Source organism: Chenopodium album, chromosome 13, assembly GCF_948465745.1.
Source record: "Chenopodium album chromosome 13, dcCheAlbu1.1, whole genome shotgun sequence".
Classification (NCBI taxonomy): Eukaryota; Viridiplantae; Streptophyta; class Magnoliopsida; order Caryophyllales; family Amaranthaceae; genus Chenopodium; species Chenopodium album.
Window position 1 is genome coordinate 5,676,693 of NC_137846.1, and position 24,346 is coordinate 5,701,038.

The following is a 24,346-nucleotide window of genomic DNA, read 5'->3' on the forward strand; positions in this document are numbered from 1 at the left end:
CCGAAATTTAACCCGAACCCGACTCATTGACCTTAATTGACAGGTCATATTCATATACAATTTTGTTCCAAGTGCTCGTGTTTATAGTTAATTACCATTAGTAATGAATTGAACAAGCTAAGTATAGGCATAGGCAATATATTGTAATTTTTCGAGATCATACATTTAATCTCCTTGTAGAAATAGACCATACTTTGTACCTACTAAAGATTATTCATAGAGAATCATATCTATGTTATCAACAAGACAACAAACTTACAAACTACCTCGATCAACATCGTAACAACAACAAAAGTAATACTTCGTACTTGTATTATCAAACAAAAAATAATAATATACAAGTATATATAAATCAACATATATAGATTAAATGAGGTGGCAAAAACAGATATTTATGTCATTAATACTAGTAGACTAGTAGTGTATAAAATGATTAAATGGACATTACATTTGCACATGTATAAAGAAAGATGTGTGTAAAAAAGTGACTACTGTACTTGGTATAAAAAGTCAATTACAGATTTACAAATAATTATACAATTATTGGTCATTGATAAATTATTAAGTCTCAACAGTATAACATTGACCTATAAGCTAACATACATATGAGTCCAAGCTACAGGTGAATTAGTTGAACCACCACGCCAAGTAGAAGAAGTGTGCCAAGTGCGTAAGATGCTGTAGAGTGTAATTATGTATGGCTTTGAGCTCTAATTAATAATTAATCCATGCACAAATGGATTTGAGCTCTAATTAATACCCATATGTCCCCTAACGGAGATTTCGATAATATATGTTTAACCTCAAACAACATTATTAAAGCCAATTCATTGAAAGACATATGACAAGAATCTATATGTGTCAAGTTGCAATTGCTCAACAAATGTTAAATCCAATGACATATCGATGTACCAATAATGTATGATGCAAGGCAAATGAGCGAGTCAGTTCGCTAGTACCAACGCTTCTAACACCTTGCTCATGACTCAACTCCCCCCACTTATCATTTGGTTTAGATGCCTCCCTCAACATGGCCAAGGCATGTTGAGCCATGCATGTAAAGCATCTCTTCCCCTTAAAATTAGAGTGTCCAATTAACAGATATATTATATGTGGCTATTATTTTAAATTGTAATACTAAATTTGAAACACTATTAATACCAACATTAGTAGGAAGCATGTATCAATGTATCATTACATATATATTCCTCTAATTTATTTACCCCGTATTGGTTATTTAAATTGATTTAACCTATTTTGTTTGATATTGTCAAATAAAGTTAAACAATGTTGTGTTTCAAAAAAAAAAAATAATTAAAAAAAAAATGAACATACAAACCCTAGAGTGTACTACTACCTCCGCTCATTTTTTTTTCCACATTTCCCCTACAACTCGTTTCTATAAGCTCTATATAATTTAAATTTATTATTTTATTGGCAAACTAAAACTACAACGTACCCTTCACCTTACAATATTAACCATCTTCATTCAATTTATCCTACTACGTATTTATTTACTTTTTTCTTACACCTATCGGCTACTACATACTCGTATTTAGTTACACAATACCCTCTTTTTAATTTTTTTTTAAAGAAAAAAGAAAACATTAAGAATCCCCCCTCAGTCTTCACGAGAGGAATTCCTAATGCCATCAAGTAAATAATACTCCGTAGGTTACAAAGATGGGAGAAAGACCTAACCTACCGAGCTAGAACCTCTAGTCAGCCCGGCCCAGGTATACATGGTTATTGTTGGTGGTTGCTGTTTATCAATTATCAACTTCCACACTCGCCACTATTATGTTTGCCGGTGAACTCAAAGTTCTCTATAATTTTTCTATAGAAAATATATCAGGTCAATGATAAGTCCATTTCTATATTAATATAAACCAACAACTAATAAGTATATCTAGTCAATAATCCATTTTGAAAAATGTCCAATAAATTCACAATATCTACGCATTCGGTAATCAACCGCCGGATTCCACGGCGGTCGTAGGCGGCGAATTTCCCGACGGCCTGGTTGTAGTTGAAGGAGAAACTAGGATTACTTGAATTCCGAGGTAATTTTTAGTATTGTAATCTGTAAATAATTATTCTGAATGTGCTAGGTATAGTCAATGATATTTGAATAATTGGGAGTTCCTTGTAACTCTAATCTACGAAGTCATACTCTGGTTGTATTTGCATCATGAATACTCCGTGTCACAACAAAGTTTAAAAGATTCTCACTTTTTGGAAATTTGATTACTTTTGCAGTTGTACAATATATAGATTTTGTGTTCAGGTTTACAAGTTACAAACTTTCAGATTATTTACTTGTTCACCTTCTTTGATATGTATTAGACCTCTTGTATGGACTGAAACTTCTGTCTGTTTCTCATTAGTTAGTATGCTTCGGTAAGACGGTAACTAAAGCATGATCATTTGATTCGGTTTGGGACAATTGCCTAGTTTATTTGATCATTGAACTATATTATTGAATTTCCGAGAATTGAACCTTCCCTTTTATCCCCAGTGGTAAACTGTCATTGCTTTTTTGTTAAGTATTTCACTTTCGCTACAGGGAAATGGCAGCACGAGATGGTAGTGGTGTGGATGTTATTTTGCCAAATTATATACTTGGTAAATCTACTAGCATTGTGTCATATGGCAAGATGAGAATTGCAGAGCATAAATTGACTGGGCATATAGTTACCATCAAGCGACTGAACCGGCAGAAGATAAAGAATATGGAAATGGAAGAGAAAGGTAACGACTATGTCTTACTGATTGTTCTCTCTGAACTTTCCTATTAACAAGGTCTTTTCGGCTGATATGTGTATTCTTTCTCCCAAGCATGTTTTAGTGTTTGATTTGTTTTTTTATTTGATTTGAAACTTTGTTCCTTTACAAGTTATTGCTGATATAAGGACATTTTTAAGGTTAGATGAAAATGGGTGGGTATGGTTTCAAAAGCAATTTAACACCAGGTAAAACCGTAAAATATTAGCTATTATCTGGTTGTGAACTCACTAAACTTTGTTCCTCTTGCTATTTCATTCTTTGGCTGATTATGAACCGGTTTTTAAGATGATGATGATATCATAAACTTTTGTCTGTTTTGTAGTGAGAAGAGAGATGAATATTTTGATATCGTTCATGCACCCTCATATCATTCGAGTTTATGAAGTTGTTGAGACACCATCAGACTTTTATGTTGTGATGGAGCATGCGAAGTGTGGAGAACTATTTGATTACATTGTGGAAAAGGGTAGGCTACAAGAGGATGAAGCACTGAACTTTTTCCAACAGGTAAACTTCTTTCTACTTTTAGGCTGTGTTCTCTTAAATAATCGTACTGGCATTTTAAAAATTGTATCTGTTGCTATCCTGGGATCTGTTGCTATCCTGGGACCAGATAATATCAGGAGTAGACTACTGTCACAAGAATATGGTTGTTCATCGAGACTTGAAGCCTGAGAACATTCTATTGGATTCGCATCACAATGTAAAAATAGCAGATTTTGGTTTGAGCAACATAATGCGAGATGGTCACTTCCTAAAGACCAGCTGCGGAAGCCCAAACTATGCAGCTCCTGAGGTATGATACTCTAGAATTCTGCTGGAGAAGAACTGTATAATGTAATTACTTTGATCATTCTGACCTGATTGAGCCTATATATATTGCTGATTAAGCATATAACAGTTTACGATGGAGTATGAATATCAATATTGGAGGTTCACTATGTCATTTTACTGCATCTTGAACAGTTATATTCTTCTCTTCTTGCTGCTAAATGTCCTCTCTCCTTTGTCTTAATTCGTTTAAAGTTGCTTATATCTGTTTATCTTGTCACTGCCTTTCATGGTGAAATAATGTCCATAAGTCCATTCTGTCCAAGATATGTCGAAAGAACTGAATTTCAACATGCTGTTGAGTCTTTAATTCCTGTACATTTATTTTGCCATTTCATTTTTCCATTGATGAGTAATGTCATTAGTAGATATCAACATAATGTGCTATCCTGTATGATATTTTTTCTGAAATATGCACATAGGTTATTTCTGGGAAACTCTATGCTGGCCCGTATGGAGTTGTGGTGTAACCCTATTTGTTCTCCTTTGTGGATTTCTCCCTTTTGATGATGAAAGTATGCCCAACCTTCTCAATAAAATAAAGGTACACGCTATTCTGAATTTATTGTCACTGGACAGTATCCATCTTCTTTTACGTGTGTTAAAAAAGGAGGGGGGGGGGGGGGATATCAACTTGTTGACCTACTATATGTGAAACAAGGTTATTTGAGATTTGATACTTGCACTTTTGAAGTTTTGAGTTAATTTTTATTTCTATTATCAATGCTCAATTGACAATTTTTTTTTCCTCTGGAAAGAAAATAAGTAGTAAGCAAGATTGCAAGAACACCCTTGAACTGGTGTGTTACCAAAACCTTGGAAAACATTATTGGCAAAAGGAGAAAAGAAAGTTATTTTGTTTCGTTAGAAATAGTTACTTGAATATTTATAAATGAAGTTTCAGCAAGATTAAAGGGAAATAGATGGTAATACATGATACTCTGTATTGAAATATTCATCTTTCCATAGTTGATTTTAAGAGATAAAGAAAGGACATGTTTAAAAAAGAAAATTAAACCAATATAGATTCTGGTCGTATTGACTATAAAGAAAACTTCACAAATCGTTGGTATTATACATTCCCTTCATCCGGAATTAGTAGTCGCATTGTCCCAATCCTTTATACTTACGAATTCACCATGATTTCACTAGTATATCCCTAAAGGATATTTGTCTTTTTCCCATGCTCACTCTACCACTCCATTTAACAGGGTATGTTCTGAAATTTAATTGTAGTTTTTCTAAATTTTAGAAACACATCCCAAAAAGATATTGGCTGGAAAAACTAAGGTGAAGCTGTCACATGTCCTACCTGCATATAATGGCTTTGTTCAAGATAATACACAATTGCCTTCTCAATCAATAATAATTGTTCTGGTTATGCATTGGAGAAACAAGGACCTTAAATCCAAGGATATAATATGTCCAAGGAGTTACTGTTTATAAACACTGCTATACTAAACTCTCTAGGGATTAAAAATTATGTTGAAAGAACTGCAATCAAATTGCTTTCTAGATATGTACCTCGTACTGCTTCTTAGACGCTTAGTATAGGTATTGTGGATGTGTGTAATATTGGTGTCATTTGATTTTTATCATTGTAGGCTGGGATTTATACAATGCCAAGTCATCTATCACCTGGAGCTAGAGATCTAATTTCTAAGATTCTTGTAGTTGATCCTATGAAGAGAATCACAATCCGGGATGTTCGTCAGCACATATGGTTTCAAGGTCATTCTCTACATTTACTTAACCATGCCACCACCAAATACTATGCAACTAGCAAATAAGGTTTGACCATAAAAAATTCTGCTGTCAAATTGCACCACATATGCTTTTGAAATAGTAGCTCTCTGATGTTTTGAACTAAGACACTCATGACTATCTGCCAGATTGGATGCCATCTTCTTTTGGTGCATAAAATTTAGATAGAACTTCACGAAATCTGCCTTTGAGGATTCTTGTAATGCCATCTAGACATCTCAGGAAGATATAGCTTAATTAGGATGTTCTATAACTTGCCTATTTCGTGTTGCTGCTTTTTGAACCTATTGCAGTCATAATTTAAATTAACCTTTGTCTTTGTAGGTACGGATTGATGAAGATTTACTCCAAGAAGTTGTTAAGATGGGATACGACCGGAATCAGCTAATTGAATCTCTCTGCAACAGACTCCAGAATGAGGTTTTGATAAGTGTGTAACATTTTGCAGACTGTTTTTAAAATAAACACGGGAACAAATTCAAACAACTGCATACATTTTAGGGGACTGTTGCATATTATTTGCTTTTTGATAAACACTTCCGAGCTTCAAGGGGCTATCTTGCGGCTGAGTTCCAAGAAATAAAGGTTCGTAATTTTTCTCCTCCTAGAGTAGTGACTTGCTTTAAAGTTCTGAGAATGGCTATATGGATAGTATATTGGGATAAACTTGATTCCTGTGCCTGACATTGTTTTGTGTACTATCTGGTTGTTGTTCCTTGAAAATTCTGGTGGATGTCATGCTGGATTACTCTTGTGAAAACTTGCAATTAACATATCTCGTATGAAGTATATTTATTGTTTTTCACTGTACTATATTGGAAAAGAGAAAGCAATTACCTCGGCTAGTAGGTGGCCATCTAATATATTTGTTGCAGTTGCATGCTTATGTTTTTCCGGAGAACCATTTGATCGGTATGCATTCAAATGAAGTCACGTTTCACGATGCTGGGCACCAATTTCGTGGTTGTGATGATTGCCAAGGAAAGAATTTTCCTATTGAGAAGAAATGTTCTATCGGATTACAGGTTGGTTGTTATGTACTAACGAGTTTCTTGATTAGTTTCTGCTGGAAAAAAATTGGGCATTATAGCATGAAGTGCAAATGGATTCCTGGCATTCTTGGTCATCATGAAGTGATTGTTGATAACCCAGTACATAGTTCTGACGAAGAGTCAAGCATAGCTGAAAATGATGCTGTGTTAAGGTCTCCCAATGCCGTGAAGTTTGAGTTGCAGGTATGTTTCATGTCTAGATTGTTGATAAATGGTTCTGGTCATTATGATAAATAAAGTGATTCTCTAAAATTTTCTGATTCATCTCACTCAACTGTCATAAGTTTAATAGTACTGTGAAAAATCGTCATACTAGCACTAGCACGCATTGCTACTCACTGCTGCAATTTGGGCTTCAAACTAGGCTTAAACCATCCATTGTCGCCGCATTACTGTTGTAGGCTACCATAATTCATAACATTCTTTCTGCATTGATCTTTTATTCTTTTTGTGTATCTGTTGTAGGCTATCATAATTCATAACACTCTTTTCTGCATTGATTTTTTTATTCTTTTCTGCATTTTCCGATGTGACTCTCACAGCTATACAAGGCCCCTGAGGAGAAGTATCTACTTGATCTACGATGGGTTCAGGGACCGCATATTCTATTCCTTGATCTTTGCACAGTTTTCCTTGCTCAATTCCGTGTGCTTTAGCAACCAATAACCAGCTATATCAAATGTTCATAGCATTAATATAGTTTGTTGATATGATATATGGTTCTGAATGTGCATTATATTTCTTGATAGAGTGAGTTTGTTCCTGATCTAGGTACTTACCGGGTAGTGGTGTTTTATAATGATATTCGGCAAATATTGTAGTCTCTCCCATCTCATGGTCCGGCTAAGTCTGAACGTACAAAGACGGCATCTCTTGTGATGCAATGTAGAAAGGAAAAACTGGTTGGAGTACTATACTACCTCTGTTACATTTTATGTGCAACTTTTGAATATTTTATATCACACAAATAATACTCAAAAGTTGCACATAATAAGTAATGGAGTTAGTATTTAAAACCGCTGACATCTTAAGTATAGTAAGATCAAATAAGAACAGGGGAGTAGTGGACCTAGTGCTTACTGCTTAGTGTTTCTATCAGTGAGATTTTGACATTACTAGTTAGAGTTTTGGGCCAAAATACGGTCCTGAATCATCATACTCTTTTGCAAGTGATCCAATAACGAGTCCTCTGTTTTCTTCTGTTTAATAAACTTTTTAATAATGTTAACCAAAATTTTACATAGTAGACAGTTCTGTACAAGTACAAAACTAACGTGACCATAAGAGCAAGTTTAGCCCCAAGTCTTAAGACTTGAATGTGACATTATTTTTTGTGGCTTTCATTGAAAATGATGTCATCAAATTCTTGTTAAGACTCAGTAAGACTTGCATAAATTTATCACTTTAGCCCTAAGACTTATATTCTTGTTGTTATCTGAGGAAGCGTCGCCGGCGGTCGGAGCCTAGGGTATTGTCGCGCGGGAAGGGAGTGGTTGGGCAGGTGGGGGTAGGCAAGTTGCGAGGGTCTGATGTGGCTCGAATTGGTGGCGATTGGAGGTGGTGCGTGCGGTATTCAGTTATGCTGCTGTTGTTGGTGTCGATTGGTGGGGTTGTTAGTGTTTGCGTGGGTGTTGTGGGGGTGGGCGGGGTGGCTGGTCTTTGGTGGTGGGTTAATTTTTGGAAAATTTTGGGAAATATAAGATTGGGTGGTTTTCCGTTGAACATGTGGGTGGTCAACGCCCCGTTTTCCGTCAAAAGGTATGATTTTGTAAAAAAAAATTTGGTTAAGGTATGATTTCGCAAAAAAAAAAATTATAAGGAGGTTTTTCACAAAAAAAATGCTTTTAAAAGGAGGTTTTTGACAAAATTTCCTATATATATATATATAATATAAAAGAATGATAAAAATAAAAGTGAGGTGGGTCCCAATCTCAAATTTTAAGTTGAGTTTTGGAATTTCGAGACTCAACTTGAGACTTGCTTGAGATTTAAGAAGAAAAATGGGAAAAGTCTTAAACATAAGTCTTAAGACTCAAGATAATGATGTTATGGGGCTAAACTTGTTCTAAGAAAGAAAAATAATACTCCCTCCGTCCCCGAAAGAACGACCCATTTGGCCTAATTTTAGTCCCAAAAATAATGACCCATTTGCATTAAAATACCCACCAATTTGCAATAATATTTGTGCAAAATTAGCTTCCCCATATAAAAATTTGATTTTCCATGTAATTTTATTACTTTCTCTCTCTATTTTTTTACAAACCCCATGTAAATTTATCTTTTCAATATACTTTTACTTCTTTTTATTTAACTTTCTTAATACCCGCGTAATCAACCCAAATGGGTCGTTCTTTTGGAGATGGAGGGAGTACGTAACTTGTGCAAAAGTGCATGATAATAATTACTCCCTTCGTTTCTTTATTATTGTCATATTTTATATTTTACAAACAAATAAAACGAGAACTTGCAATTTAATGTTTCTTATTATGAAAAAATCAATTAGACTCCATTTGCATTAGATTAAATTAATAAAAATGTAAAAGTATAAACAAATAGGAAAATATAACAAGAAACAAAAGAAAAAGTATGCTTGTTAGATATCTCGTCAAAAAAAAAAAAAATTAAAAAATTAAAGTCACGAAAATGATTAAACCTTTCATTTAAGTGACAACAAAAAAATTTGGAAAAGAAAAAAAAAAGTCACGAAGATGATTTTGAAAAATCATGTTGTAATTTTTAAAACTTAGTTGGAAGAATATTTTATTAATTGTGTACAATGAACCACAAAAAATAATGATGTACTCATATATTATATTCGATATCAAATACAACCTCCGTTAACTTTTAGTTGCAACTTTGGGGTATTGTTTGTGAGATATAAAATATTTCAAAGTTGTAAGTAAAAGTTAACGGAGATAGTATGAAGTATCTACGTAATATGTACCTCGCTCTCTCACAATATAAGAAATTAAACAAGATGAAATAATAAGACAATTAATTTCAGTTTTATCAGCTATAATAATTGTTGTTATAAGTATTGTAGCCGTATACTTTTCTCAACTTGCATGGAACTAGTCAACAAGGTACATGCTCATTTTATGCTAAATTTATACAATTGCACCATTTTGTTTCTGATGCATGCATGTTGGTTAAAAAATACACCATTTTCTAGAAAACATTATTGCACGTGAGGTTTGAAAACTTCATCATACTAGTCAAAGTAAACATGCATTAAATTTCATGTACTTGACATAAAGACTTGATTTTTTTTTTTTTTCTAAATATGTTTGATTAATAGAACAAACCTACATCATGCATAATCGGAAAGTATCAAAGTATGCAATATTATTATTGTTAATATACATGTCCATTTCATATTTTTATGGTCATGAACATATAGAAAATTTAGAATTACTTGTATTTTTTTTTTTTAAATAATGAAAATGATAAAGATGTGTTTGATTAAGCTTATGATGAGTTGATGAGCATGATCAATAATGTGGACTTATAAAATTTGTAATCTATGTAAACAAATTATTTCACGAATTAAATTCCAATAATTATCTTGTTAATAGTAAGGAGCTCTCTAGTTAAAGAAAATATTACACTCGTATTAAAAGTAGGTACTTAAAATTCAACATATATTGGATTAATGTAAGAAAAAGTTGGGTAAAAAATAACTCGTAGATTATTTCTAGTCAAAACTAGTTGCTATTTAGCACAGTTTATTTGAGAAAGTACGGAGTATATAGAACATCAAAACATGACTCTCCCGTGAAATTGGACCCACAAAATTGAAGATTTTGTCAAATTGTCAAAATGACAAAATAAATTCTAAAAAAAAGTACAAAGCATAAACTAGAAAATAATGGAAAGAGAGTAGCAAGTTCTACTGTCAATATCTATTGGCAAAAATATATCGTCATGCCATAGGTCATACTTCACATGTCATGAGAAAATCAAATCTGGCCAACTTTATGATTTGATTAATAATTATTATCCTAAGATTTATTTGAGAAAAAGGAACAATATTAACAACATTTTAGACAGATTTCTGATGCGCAAAGATTTCATCAGATTACTTTTTTGTGATAATTCTTCCTCATTTCAAGAAGGATCGATCATAATCATAATCATAATCATTTACTATGACAAAATGGTTGGCAAACACCATATCAATGTACCATAATGCTTTTATCTTCATTTTTGTTTTTACTTTTAGATACATCCCTCTATTCTTATTAGCACTACCAACGGAGTATTACGATGTCTATATCAGTTTGTTATATTCGTTTCAATGTATATTTTTACAATATTAATTATTATGAGTTGTATTAGACATTACGAAATTAGTAAAAATAATTTCTACTTTCAATTAGTCTTTAATTTGTTTAGTAACAAGTAATTGGCTAGCTACTGTCAATACTATGATCTAGAGCTGCAAATGAGTCGGGCTAATAATGAATTTATGAAAGATCAAAACAAACCGGCACACCCCGACTTTTTTACAAACTCATTTCATACGTGTTAATACAATATATGTGCACGCTTGCATGACCTGGTTTATGCCTATCTCTAAATATTTCCTCAATTTATTCTTTATCAAATTTAGCATATCAATTAAGGTATTACATTTGCCAACACTTGCCTTTGCCCATAATTATATATAATTATTGACTTCGTATCGAATATCAACTAAAAATGTAAAGTTTAATCAATCAAGATGTATAAAATACATGAATAACATTTATACCTTTTAATACATGAATAAGAATTTATATGGTCAAAATTAATTTATAGATAAGTCAATATGACAATATTTGGTAGAGTAAAGAAAGATTTTTCTATTAGGATTGGACTACTTCAAGGATCTACATGTAGTTTCATCCTCTTTGCATCATTTATGAGCTAATGAAGAAGATCAGACCAACTAGTTAGTTTACAAAGATATTGAAATTTCATTGTTCTTTCATGTGGTCAAACTTTCTTTTGACATGGAATATGCATAAGGGCATAACCCATTAGTGGGATTCGAACACTATTTATTAGTTTATATTTTTGTTTATTATGAGAGTCATCTTTTTATTATTAAATAAAACAGAATTAATTTGTTGAGCCTTTTTAGAGTTTAATCTACTATACTCCGTAATAATCTTATTGGTAAAAATTTCTCTTTTAATAATTATTATCAATTCCTAATTTATAATAGAAAATGAAAATAAATATGAAATTGAATAGAGTTATAGCGTGCTCTTCGTTGGAGGCTTTAAACACATGATATGTACTACCTCCGGTTCGTATTATATGCAACTTTGGAATTTTTTATATTTCACAAATAATACACCAAAGTTGCATATAATAAGAACCGGAGATAGTATATAAACCTAAACATAAAAATCAGGCACAAGATACAAAATCTTCTAAAAGTAGTGTTCATGCTACGTATCTACATTGCTAAAGACTTCATAAGAAATACAAGTACTAATTAAGCTCCAATTATGTACGATACGTGTCACTAATAAGTGATTAATCATAGCAATGTCACCTATAATGGCAACCTGCCTTGATTATCATGAGATTATAATGCTCTTATCTCTATAAACAAAAAGCAGCTACACGTGTCACTCTAATAAGTGTTAGGAAGGTGTTTTTGAGCACTTTTGAAGTTGATGCTCTAATGAAAAATATCCAAAATAAATAACCGCGTATAATTTATAAAATAATAATATAAATAAAATTAAGTGTGAAAGGAATTTCAAGATTTTTTTCAACATCAACAAAGCGAGTGAATATCAATTTCTGTATTTTTCTTGGAAATTTAGCTAAATTTGATGAAACAAATTTAATTGGATTCATTCACTATGAAGTGGACCAAAAATAAAGGGCTACTTGATTTGATTTCATAGCTTTAGTTTTCAGATATACCTGGCAAGTTGCTTACAATTTTATTCAATTTGTGGTTTTGATTGTGTGCTTGTTTTTATATTTTGCACTTTTTTTTTTTTCTTTCTTGATGGCTATACTAGTACATAGAACAGCCTATGGAGCAACAAGCCAACAAGCACGACACATGCTTGAACATAAGTGCATATGCATCACACACGCGACACGTTTATTCAATATATGTAAAACCAAGTACATTTAAGAATGGTTAAGCTTTATGTTACAATCCACCACATGTGATTTTTAATTAGTTGTCCTTCGAAAACATAGAGAAAGAATGACAAAATTATTGAACAAGCTTGGTACTTGGTCTCTCAGCTCGGACTAATTATCATCAATTAGTTTTATCCCTTCTGGCACGGCCTAGGTTTTTATGTACGTGATGATCAAACTCTCATCATTCGACACGAGCTTATAACATATACTATTTGAAAAATCATTAATAAGCATTTGGAATTTGTGAATTTTAGATATTTTACCTCACCTCTCCCCGTCAATTGAATCCATGTAATTTTGCATAGGTATCAAATAATACATTAAATCATTATGTAGCTAAGCTTCCTTTTTGATGTTGACCTAACAAAATAGTTTCGAAGTACAAACTTTGATTTGTAAAAACTAAAAAGAGATAAAAAGGAAGGTTCTCAAATGATGCAATTAGCATGCCTTCTAAACTCACCGATAGTTACTGCATGTCTACGTACTAAGCATATCATATTAATTAATTATATTATATGGTACGGAGTATTTTGTATGTCCCATTCACTAGAAAATTAAACACTTATCTAAAAGAGATTAATAAGTAGAATCGAATCTTATGGGTTAGGTTAATTAATCCTACTTGCATAATTAGGTGATAATTTGGGACGTAAACATCTAAACAGGTAGGTTATGAAATTTTGGTCAATCACTACGTTGTCGTTTTATACCAACATATAAAATCAACATAAGTTACTGTAGTTTTATTGTTTTTTCTGGAGATTTCTTCTTTGTTTGGAAGCATGCAAAATACAAAAAGAAATTAAAGTGGATATTATTTTTTTGTTTGAAACCTTGAAATACAGCACAGTTTTTCACTCGAAAAAGAAAGTGCATGAATCATCATATTTATTTGTTGTGTTGTCTCATAAAGTTAATATATCTAAGGACATCTTCAAATTAGATAATATTTTTGAACCTAAAAAATGATCTAAACAATGTGACTGGTAGGATTGTGAATTATGTTGAAATTCTTTCTGAGATTGATTTAGATTTGCGGTTTTGTTAATGCATAAATATATACAAGTAAAACTTTATTAGGCATGTTCTTTTGAATTGAATGTATTTTCGTCTTCATTTCAATTCAGCTCTACTTAGTTTATGTTAATTACTTTAGTTTAGTTTTGTTCAATATAATTTAATTTAGCTCAATAGAATAGGGGCTTGATATCATAAATGAAAGGAGTAGACCAGGATGATAATCAAGGGTGTTGCCTGATTGGTCACCTTTTCTGCTCCATATACTATCAACGACGACAACTAATGGTCAAGTACAAAACCTTAACAATCATACCCGACACGGTGAGACAATTCTAAAACCATACGAACTACCTCAAACCCCTGTAATTTTAGCAAAACCAACCTTTAATATTTAACTTAACCCTGGCCCAACCTAAAATGAAAATTGAACGAGTGACGGTGCAAATCAATTGTTACGGAGTACATAGTCTTGAAATTCAATGTGATTGAAGTTGGTAATATTTCATACGAGTAATAAATTACTTGAACTTATTAATTTGAATGTCCCATTTACCACAACTACTTGTGCATCATTATTACACTTTGCCCGCCGCCCATCACCCACCTCAAATACCAATCATTTCTACCTATATAGTGGTTATATCTATTTAGCTAATCCAACTCTAGATAAAAATGTACTTATTTTTCAAAAATTAATACAAATATCAAGTAAGTTAATAAGCAAAAATCAAATTATTCTAGTGTGAGAAGAGTATGAATATATACTCCATATATGAAAATTAAACTTTCAAATTTATTGTATTATTACTCCGTATTTTTTTTATCACTATTTCAATATTCACAAAGTCACAATCCGCTAAAATCATAATCAAAGTCGTTCTAATTGATTTGCATTACTGTTCCATCCCTATTGTCGAGAATGACCACTCTATTATTTAAGCTCCTCAAGCAACAAGTAACAACGATCTAAGCATTATTGTTGACAATCATAGCCTAGAAAATTTCCCATTATTTCGTATTGTGTAGTAATAATAATAAACTTGTCAAATATATATTGAGCAATTATTATTAGGATAAACAAAAAGGTGACAACAATGTCCTATGGTCCAATCATATTCGCACACATTTTAAAATAACTTATTGTACACTTCATCAACATTTGAATATGATTGAGAGAACTAGGAAAGGAAAAACCGAGGCGTCCCAAGTTAGTTAAGCTTGTTTCTTTGTTCTTATGTTAATTTTACCTTATTTCTTTTCACTAATTATTAGTACTAGCTACTCTATTTATTTATCCATTATTGATTAGTGATCTGGAGTTTCTTTTTAGAGAACATTCTTGACGAGAAGATGGTAGGTGTCCTAACTATTAACCTTACACCTTTATCACTTGTGGGGTGTTTAGTCCGATTTAGGGCCTATTCCGATTTACTGAAAATAATTAAATTGAACTGAACTGAACTGATTGGAGCTGAATCGAACTGAACTGAAATAAATTGTTTATTAAAGAAGGAAATTAGGAATTGAACTGAAGTGAGCAGATTGGAGCTGAACTGAATTAAACTAAATTAAGCTGAACAAAACAGACCCTTATTATAAGAGTAAAATTTATGAAACTTTTGAATTTCTCATAACTTATTAAATCTGTATCTTATAATAAATCTTTCTTAGTTATTTGAACTTTCTTCAAACTCATTCTTGTCTAATACAATTTAAGTAAAAATTAGTCGACCAAAACACATCAGATCATAAGTACTCTCCCCGTTTTTTTTTATTTGTATCACTTTGGGTTGCACAAAGTTTTAGGAGAGTAATATAATATTGTGAGTGGGTGAATAAATTATTATAGTAAAAGTAAGATGGGGACCATGAAAGAGAAAGTATGTGAGAAAGGATAGATATTTTTATTATTTTAGTGGGAACCATAGAATAGTGAGAAATGATAAAATAAGTTAAGTGGGGTTTAAAGTAAGAGAGAGAAATGATAAAATATAGTATAAAGTTATCAAAAATAGAAGTAATGCATTTAAAAAAAAAAACACCCCAAAAAGAAAAGTGATGTAAATAAAAAAAAACGAAGGGTGTAATTTAAATATCTAATTATATACATTCTCTACCATTACTTCTTTCAATCTAAAAGTTATAGATAAATGTCTTTATTTTAACAGGAAAAAAAAGGGATTTTAAAATTTGTAGAAAGAGTAAGAAAATGTTTTGATATTCTAAGTCTTAATTTTTAGTCAAACAAATTAAGGGTCTATTCTCTTCGGCTTAATTTTAGTTCAGTTCAGTTTAGCTACAATCAGTTCAATTCAGTTCAGTTCCTAATTTTCTTCTCTCATAAAATATTCATTTCAACTATATTCAGTTTAGTTCAATTCAGTTCACTTCAGCTTTAATCAGTTCAGTTTAGTTTAATTTATCTCAATTGAGTTCACCTTACTGATGTCAATATACTTGTACTTAAACACGACGTATATATTGAATTTTACAAATCGGAAATAATCACGTAAATCTCATACTACATACAACGACCCATTATAGGTTAAGCTACTTGTAATAATATTTGTATAATTTATAGTTTTATACATTTATACTACTACTCTCTCCACTATCCAAATCGAAAAGGAAAAAAAAAAAAAAGTGAATAAAAAAGATAAAAGAAAGTGTAAAATGTCAAAGATCGGGAAGAAGCATGCCACATAAAAAAGTTAGAAAAAGCATATTCTAGTCATTGGGTTGGATAAAAGAAGCTTGACTTAAAGCCTCCTCACACGTGGGAGTCCACATCATACTCCCCCACTAATGACGTGTCATTCATATCAATTTCGATAATTATCTCACCGTCTATTTCAACACTTGTCCTTATCTATCCACCGTCCCCCTCTCTTTTCTCGATCTCATATTATATATTGCACATTTTATAAGTTTATGATTTAAATTTGTACGTAGTACTAAAATTGAGAATATATTCTACTAATCTTATTTAGGAATTAGGATAGGGTTCACTTATAGCATGACACATAATTTCACATACATTAAGTAAAATATATATGACTCATAATATATATATATGAAAATTATAGTTCATAATGATTGGAACTCATGAACGAAGGCTGTGTTATGCTCGTTCAACTTGCTTTTAATTTAAATATGTATCATTTTAAATCTCATTTGCTTTATCAGATCAGTTTGTTTGTCTTTTTTCTACATTACCCATCAATATATTACCTTAAAAAATCTCTCTAACTTAATCAACCTTGGCTTCTTTTTTGATACAGTCTATGATTAAGAGTTGGTCACTCACTTTGTCCTAAATTTAGGTTTATTACATATAATTGAGAAATTAATAAATGATAGAAAAACCACTCAATAAATAATTATTGTAACTTAAAGTAATAGTACAATCTATTCTAAAAAAAATGGAATAATATGATTTATTTTCATTTAACGACTTGATTAAAAGAAAAAATCTCTGTAAAATTAAGTTAAAAATAAGAGGGTTTCAAAAGAACAAAAAGTTAAAGATAAGAGAATATAGTAAACTCAAATTAAAAGTTTTTTTTTTAGTTATAAAAAAATTATTTATGAATATCTGCTATATTAATTTCTTTGATGTAGAATATAAATTATATATTTTGACTAATGTCCATGAGACCATGACTCCATGTGCATTTATTAAAAATATCTCTTAGATATTCACTTCACATGAAATTAGTTTTTCTTTTACTTAAAAAAATGTACAATTTGACACATACCCCGCACATAAATTAAGTTCAACAACATTTTATATCTCCTAGCCGTAGCAAATAAAAATAAAAATATACTTCGTGTAATAAAGTTGATATATTTCCTGGCCAGGGGACTTGCGGCATCCACATCACGGGCTAGAACTACCAATTTAAATGGAGTAATTAACGCATGCAAATATGCAATCTTGATTATATTAGCCCTTAACACAATTCACTTGGCTCTAACACGACACCATTAAATCAACTAATTTTCAAGGCATCTATGAGTTTCATAATACTCTTTTTGTCCCTTAATTATATGTCTATTTCTCTCTATTATTTAAGTAATAAATGAAAGAAATAGGCATATAATTAAGGGATGGAGGGAGTACATTATTTAAGATGATTTTTTTATTTTTTAAATTTTTTTTTATTGATTTAACAGAAGGGTAAATTATACGGAGTACTTTGTATGATCTGACTAATACTTCGTAGGGATAAAGTACTTTGTAATACTACCTCCGTTTCATATTATTTGCAATGATTTGACATAAAGTAGAGGAAAAATGTTAAATCGTTGCAAATAATATGAATGGAGGCAATAGATAAAATGGTAATCCGACTACAAACTATTCCATTATGATTGCACTCATACATCGAATAAATTGATCATACTCTTTTAATTTAAGGCTTGCATGAATGAGTTAATCAATAAATTAAATTTGTATGCAACATATTTATTATTATTTGTTTTGAAATGTATTTGCACACATTCATTTAACTTATCAATTAGAAATGACTAGTGTTTTATTAGAAACAACAGTATTAAATTACCGTGAACGTTAATTATGTAAATCCAGCATGATTCCTCTATTTCAAAGAACTAATGACTTGTTGACTATATATATATATTAAGGTTTTTATCTAATTATAAAGGGTACATAATGTTATAGACCTAATATGTACTTTGTACTTGATTTGAAAAATAGCTATCTTGTTTACCACCAAATTAAACTAATATGTAACCCTTTAATGGGACTCTAATTCAATTTTTATTGACAATATTTACGTAGGTAGTACTTTAGTGTTACTTTTTTTTATTTATTTTTTATTTTTTTTAATTTTTTATTTTGAGTATTTTCGTAGACTGTAAAAGACTTACTTACAATAAGCAATAGAGATAGAGGTACAACTTGAACCGTACAAGTAAACTGAGTAATAGATAAAAAGTACCGAGCATATATTTAATTGTTTTTCTTAAATTTAATTAGCATAGTACAGATCAGTAATATAGACGAAATTTTATGCTCATTACAGGGGTGGTTTTGAGCATGTATAGGATGATCGATCGTACAAGACTCCTTAGTGAATAATTAAAAGAGTGCCTCTTTTTTTAAATTTACTAAAATATTTTTTCTAAAAAAAATAATTTTAGGGCCTAATTTAATAAAATTACATCGGACCATTTCAGTATTAGTATTAATAGCTCCGCCTCTGCTCGTATAGTACGAGTAATATATTCTGACTCCGTTGATAGTATAATCACCAGCTACTTAATCGTAGTAGTAGCTGGTGATTAGTTAGAAGTCTCAGCAAATGAAAAATGGACGAAGGGGAGGTCAACCGAAGGTTTTCAATTACTCGTTTATAAAAAAATTAAGTTAAAACAAAAAAGCCCAACTCTCTCAAAGTGACGGAAGCAGTGACAAAACAACTCAAAAGTACGACAATGAGAGGTGCATACGTGGTAACTCCTGATTGGATAGTCAACACGTGTCTAGGCTGCGGTCAGCTGAGTGCTTGTCATCCAAGTAATGTCGGCTCAGCTGTCGATGCATTGTATTGGGATATTACCCCGCTTTTGGAAGTTTTCTAAGTCGCGACAAAATATTGTACAACTCTCTATTCTTAAAAGATTGTCTCATTATATTTTATTTACGTTAAATTTTTACAAAATTTAATTATAAATTCTCACTAATTTACAAGAAAGAATATAGTTATGTGCAATTTGATAGTTTTGTTAAAAATTACACCCTTAGAAAATCAGCTTTTATAATTTCAAGGTGTATAAAACGAAGATATGTATGTATTTTAAACATACCGTAAAAAGAATGTGATCATTCTAAGATGTAGTGATAGTAAGTATTTGGAAAATTAGCTATTTGTAATAGCGAAAAAAAGTTAATTTGATGAAAAGATTTGGTGTTAAATAATATTAGTTGCTTGGAAAATTATTTCGTAAATAAATAAATATAATATATGTATACTCGGAATTAAAGTCCACATTTCTTATATGTAGTTTCTAAAACGTCACTCTACCAACAATGAGGAGGATGATTGTAGAAAATGGTCAAAACTTAAAGTTCCACAATCACGTAAAAAACTCTTTATGCAAAACTATTACATACTAAAAAAAAACTTATACTTTTCGCATTTCATTTTCTTATTTCTTACATCGATTGACATTAAAAGTTTATTAAAATTGATTAATCTTCATGTGTATTGTGTGTTGAATTAGTATAACTCTTTGAAATCATAATTTGGATAAGGCTTACAAAAATTACAGCTAATCTTAATCACTTTTGTTAAAATTTAGTCAAACACAATACATACACTACAAAAATTACAAATAGCTTAAACTCATGACGATCTTTTCTCAATATTGAAACACACAAAATAATTTACAATCCTATAGTAAATTCCTCCGAAAATATTCATACATCCACCTTAGAGTTAAAATATTCATACATCACCATACAACTGACACAACTCACAACTTGTGGCTTGGCCTTTGGGGTAGTATAGTAGACTAGTAGTACAACAAATGTAAGAGTTACTCATTTTTAACCTAAGAGTTGAACATTTGTTTAATGAGACCAACCTTTTAACAATTTCAACCAAGGGTAGTACTCCAAACACGTGCGAATTAAAAAACCAAAAAACAATAAAATAAAATTATAAAATAAAATAAAATAATAAACCCCACCACATACACCCACCTCTTGACAGAATCCTCCCTCTATAAAAAGGGAGTGAAGTCCTCTGTCCGAAGGCCCGTGTTTTGAGCAGCTTCGACTTCGGGATTACCAAAACGAAGCAACAACAAAATTATCTCAACTACAAAATCGATTAATCGTATTTCTACCGCTACTGTTGTATCGATTTTCAAATCTTGTCAATCCGATTCGATTCGATTGATCCGATTCATTTTTTAAAGAAAGAAGAAGAATAATCAGTGAGAAATGATGAGCGAAGAACTCGTTTTACCGCCTGGGTTTCGATTCCACCCGACCGATGAAGAATTAGTGGTTCATTACTTATGTCGCAAGTGTGCTTCTCAACGGATTTCTGTTCCTATTATTGCTGAAATTGATCTCTACAAATTTGATCCTTGGCAACTTCCTGGTAATTTTTCTCAATTTTTTTTTTTTTTTTTTTTTTTTTTTTTTTTTTTTTTAATTTTGTAAATTTTTGTTTGATTTATCTTGAGTTTAATAGATTAATAACCATAATTTAACATGGATGGATCCCCTTTCAAGGCGAGATTCTTGGGTAATTGAATTATTTTTCATCTGGGTAAGTTAATTAAATACATATAATATACTTCTTACATAACAAAAATGAATAAGAATTTGTTCAATTTATGTAATTAATTTGAGAAAAATGAAATTGATTGAATTTTGTTGTTGATTTTATTTTATAGGGATGGCGTTATATGGTGAGAAAGAGTGGTATTTCTTTTCACCAAGAGACAGAAAATATCCAAACGGGTCAAGGCCGAATCGGGCCGCAGGAACCGGGTATTGGAAGGCAACCGGGGCGGATAAGCCCATTGGAAAACCCAAAACTCTTGGTATTAAAAAAGCTTTGGTGTTTTATGCCGGAAAAGCCCCTAAGGGTGTTAAGACTAATTGGATAATGCACGAGTATCGCCTCGCTAATGTTGATCGATCAGCTGGCAAGAGAACCAATCTTAGGGTAATTTTCATTTTAACTTCTTATTAATTTTGTTCATCTCTAGTTTATGAATTCATAATCTTGATTTGTTTTGTTAAATGTTAATTAACCATGTTAGAGTAATTTCATGAGTTAAGGGTAAAATTGGAAGTGTGAAATGTGGTAAGGGTAGTTTGGTCATTTAATAATTTGTTGTGATATTTTTAATGTTTTTTTTTTTTTTTTTTTTTTTTTTTTTTTTTATGTTATTAAAAAATTAAAAGTACGGCTAGGATCTCATGTGATTCACTAGGCTTTTCTAGTGCCACCCTAGTGCTACATTAGGGACCACCCATATGAGGTTTATACATATGAAGACAAATACATTCTAGAACATGGAGCCTTCCAAGAAGTTCTTGTGTTATTGGCATTTTTCATGAGAATATATGATTTTTTGATATTTAAATGTATAAAATTAATTTATTTTTATTAGTATTTTATGCTTATTTGATTCATCCTTACATTAGAGATAAGATAAGGCTTATCTTTTAATTGTGACACCATTAAATTTTAGGTTCACATCTTTACCAACTTTGTGCTTGGTGTGCTAATTATTTTCGACCCGTGGCCTAGTCATTAACATTGAGTCAATTATCGATGATCTCGATGTATGTACATACATAATTAAACTCGTTACGCAGGGTGTCACATTATTTGACCAACTGTTATAATCTAATTGATAGCGATGAAATAAGAATGAAACGTTTTTCATGTATACACACATTTTATCACGTTATATTTACCTAAGTGAAAGATGTCGAATCATGATTTTATTTCAATAATGTCATGCTTAGTTGTAAAAAAAATTGTTGCTTGTCATGTGTTGTAATCTAGTACAATTATTATTAGTTTAATTACCATAATTTGTTGTTGTGACTTGTAAGGATTGGACTTAGGGGGTGGCAATAATTAATGGATATAACATCATATGATCATCTCTTAAGCAACAATAATAATGAGATTCATAAGTCAACAGTTTAGCTAGTACATTTGATAAGATTATTGACGTGTCAGTTTGTCACAATTTTTTCAATAAATGACGGTCCAAATTTCAAATAATTGACATATTTTTATTTTCAACTATTTCAGCTTGATGATTGGGTGTTATGCCGTATATACAACAAGAAGGGTGTGATTGAGAAGGACTATAGCATTGATCAGAAGTCCAAGCCCATGTCAATGCCCAATTCCATGGCCCAATACTCAGACTTTGAGGATCAAAAGCCCAATATTTCCACACCGGGCCAGACCGTGCCCATGGGGTACATGACCCCATCACCCATTGCCCCGGTGAAAAATGACCTGCTGCATTTCGACACATCAGACTCGGTCCCTCGGTGCCACACGGACACGAGTGGGTCGAACCATGTAGCCTCACCCGAGTTTATGTGTGACAAGGAGGTCCAAAGTGACCCTAAGTGGAATGAACTAGGCAAGAGCAACCTTGACTTACCTCCGTTCAATTACATGGATCCATTTCCTGAGGACCCATTTGGCCCAACAGTCCACTTTCAGAATGATCAGATGACCAATTTTCAGGACATATATATGCTCCTTCGGTAAGCTAGCCCGATCCGGCCGGAATGAAGTGGGTATGGTAGTCCGATCCAGTGACAAGCTAGTGAATTTTAAAACTTAGGATGCTGATGAAGAATAGTTTTTAGAAGGATCATTAATTAATCCTTTGTAAATTCATTCTTAAGATTCAGCATGTTAATATGTAGTTTTACCTCTAGGATTATAATAGATTTTAGGGGCTTTGTAGAACAATTTTTTGTTATCCAAAAAATATTGCGGGGAAATTTAATTATTCAGAATTTCAGTACTCTTGTCTAGACTCTAGAGATCAATGTATATATGATGCTAGTATGTTTCAGTTGCAAAACTTTTGAGGTGAGTTGTTTTGATAATATATGACTATATGAGGAAAAGAAACTATAAAGTGTTTTCTTACCCTTTTTTTTGTCATACGCAATTGAATATTCTAATAACGTTACAACTTTAAGTTGAAATAAAGCGAAAAAGAACCCCAACTTAAAATTGAAACCAAATGCACAAATGTGGTAGTGGTCTGGTGGCAAAGATTGAAGGCATGAGAAATTGAGAAGGGACATAATTAATGGTTCAATTTCAATTTCATTGCCATTGCCTCAAGTTATCACATACACAAACTTCAATTTCATTGCCTCACGCTATAAATGTGGCATAATTTTGACCACATTTCATGTCCTTCTGATTTTTCAATTATTGTTCAGTTTAGAATAAATGATGAGATTTAATTATGAATATTATTTTTCTTTACTTACTTGCACTCGTTTTTTTTTTTCCACATTTATAAGATTCTTCTAAACTCAAGCATAATTCGAGATTAGATACCTCACACTAGGAGAGGAAAAGATCCTTTCCTCACAATTGGATGACTTATGTTTATGATAAGCATATAGTCAAAATCAAGTAATTTAGGATAACTATGACTAATATACAGTAAACTATATTGCTCAAAAACAAAAAACAAAAAACAAAAAACAAAAAAAAAAAAAAATCCAAAAATAAAAATGAAGTCCTTATCTTTTTTCTTGCCACTTTATTTGACTGGATCATAAAAATTACAAAGACGGCTGTAGAGATTTAAAATGATGTTGTGATTGGTTCACAATCAGCTTAAGAGTGGGTCCCATCTCAATGCAATTTGCGGCACACACCCAACAACATGTCTTAATCCACGTCTCATGTTGTTATATGGTTGGTGTAATTTTGATGCTCAATAAAATAAAAGATTAAAACTTTTATACAAGTATTATAATTTCATCTTTATACACAAATTGAGTAGAATTGAGCTTGCTTCGAGAATCTTAATTATGAGCATCTTTGAAATTATGAGGTTAATTGAGTCAACAAATTATATTTTAATAGTAATTATATAATCTTATACAATGCTTACAAGAGTGGCAAAGTCCGATATTATTAATATAATTTGTAATAAGAATGCAGTAAAAAATTCGA

At 31.4% G+C, this 24,346-nt stretch overlaps 1 protein-coding gene and 1 pseudogene across 3 annotated transcripts; both read left to right on the forward strand.

Annotated features, from left to right (window-relative positions):
* Positions 1-1,695: 1,695 nt before the first annotated feature.
* On the forward strand, positions 1,696-7,251 carry LOC145574386 (SNF1-related protein kinase catalytic subunit alpha KIN10-like; annotated as a pseudogene). The gene is made up of 10 exons (XR_014098053.1): positions 1,696-2,063; positions 2,567-2,751; positions 3,110-3,294; positions 3,401-3,583; positions 4,041-4,162; positions 5,223-5,409; positions 5,707-5,802; positions 5,884-5,967; positions 6,282-6,617; positions 6,977-7,251. The product of XR_014098053.1 is annotated as an SNF1-related protein kinase catalytic subunit alpha KIN10-like (transcript).
* Positions 7,252-20,405: 13,154 nt separating this feature from the next.
* On the forward strand, positions 20,406-23,168 carry LOC145574387 (protein ATAF2-like). 2 transcript variants are annotated; one of them, XM_081632162.1, is made up of 3 exons: positions 20,406-20,752; positions 21,051-21,325; positions 22,433-23,168. In XM_081632162.1, exons 1-3 carry the CDS (start codon positions 20,590-20,592, stop codon positions 22,904-22,906), a joined length of 912 nt encoding a protein of 303 aa, XP_081488288.1. In that variant the 5' UTR covers positions 20,406-20,589; the 3' UTR covers positions 22,907-23,168. The 2 variants fall into 2 exon arrangements, with proteins under 2 accessions (XP_081488288.1, XP_081488289.1); XM_081632163.1 differs by lacking the exon at positions 20,406-20,752 and adding an exon at positions 20,792-20,923.
* The last annotated feature ends 1,178 nt before the right edge of the window (positions 23,169-24,346 follow it).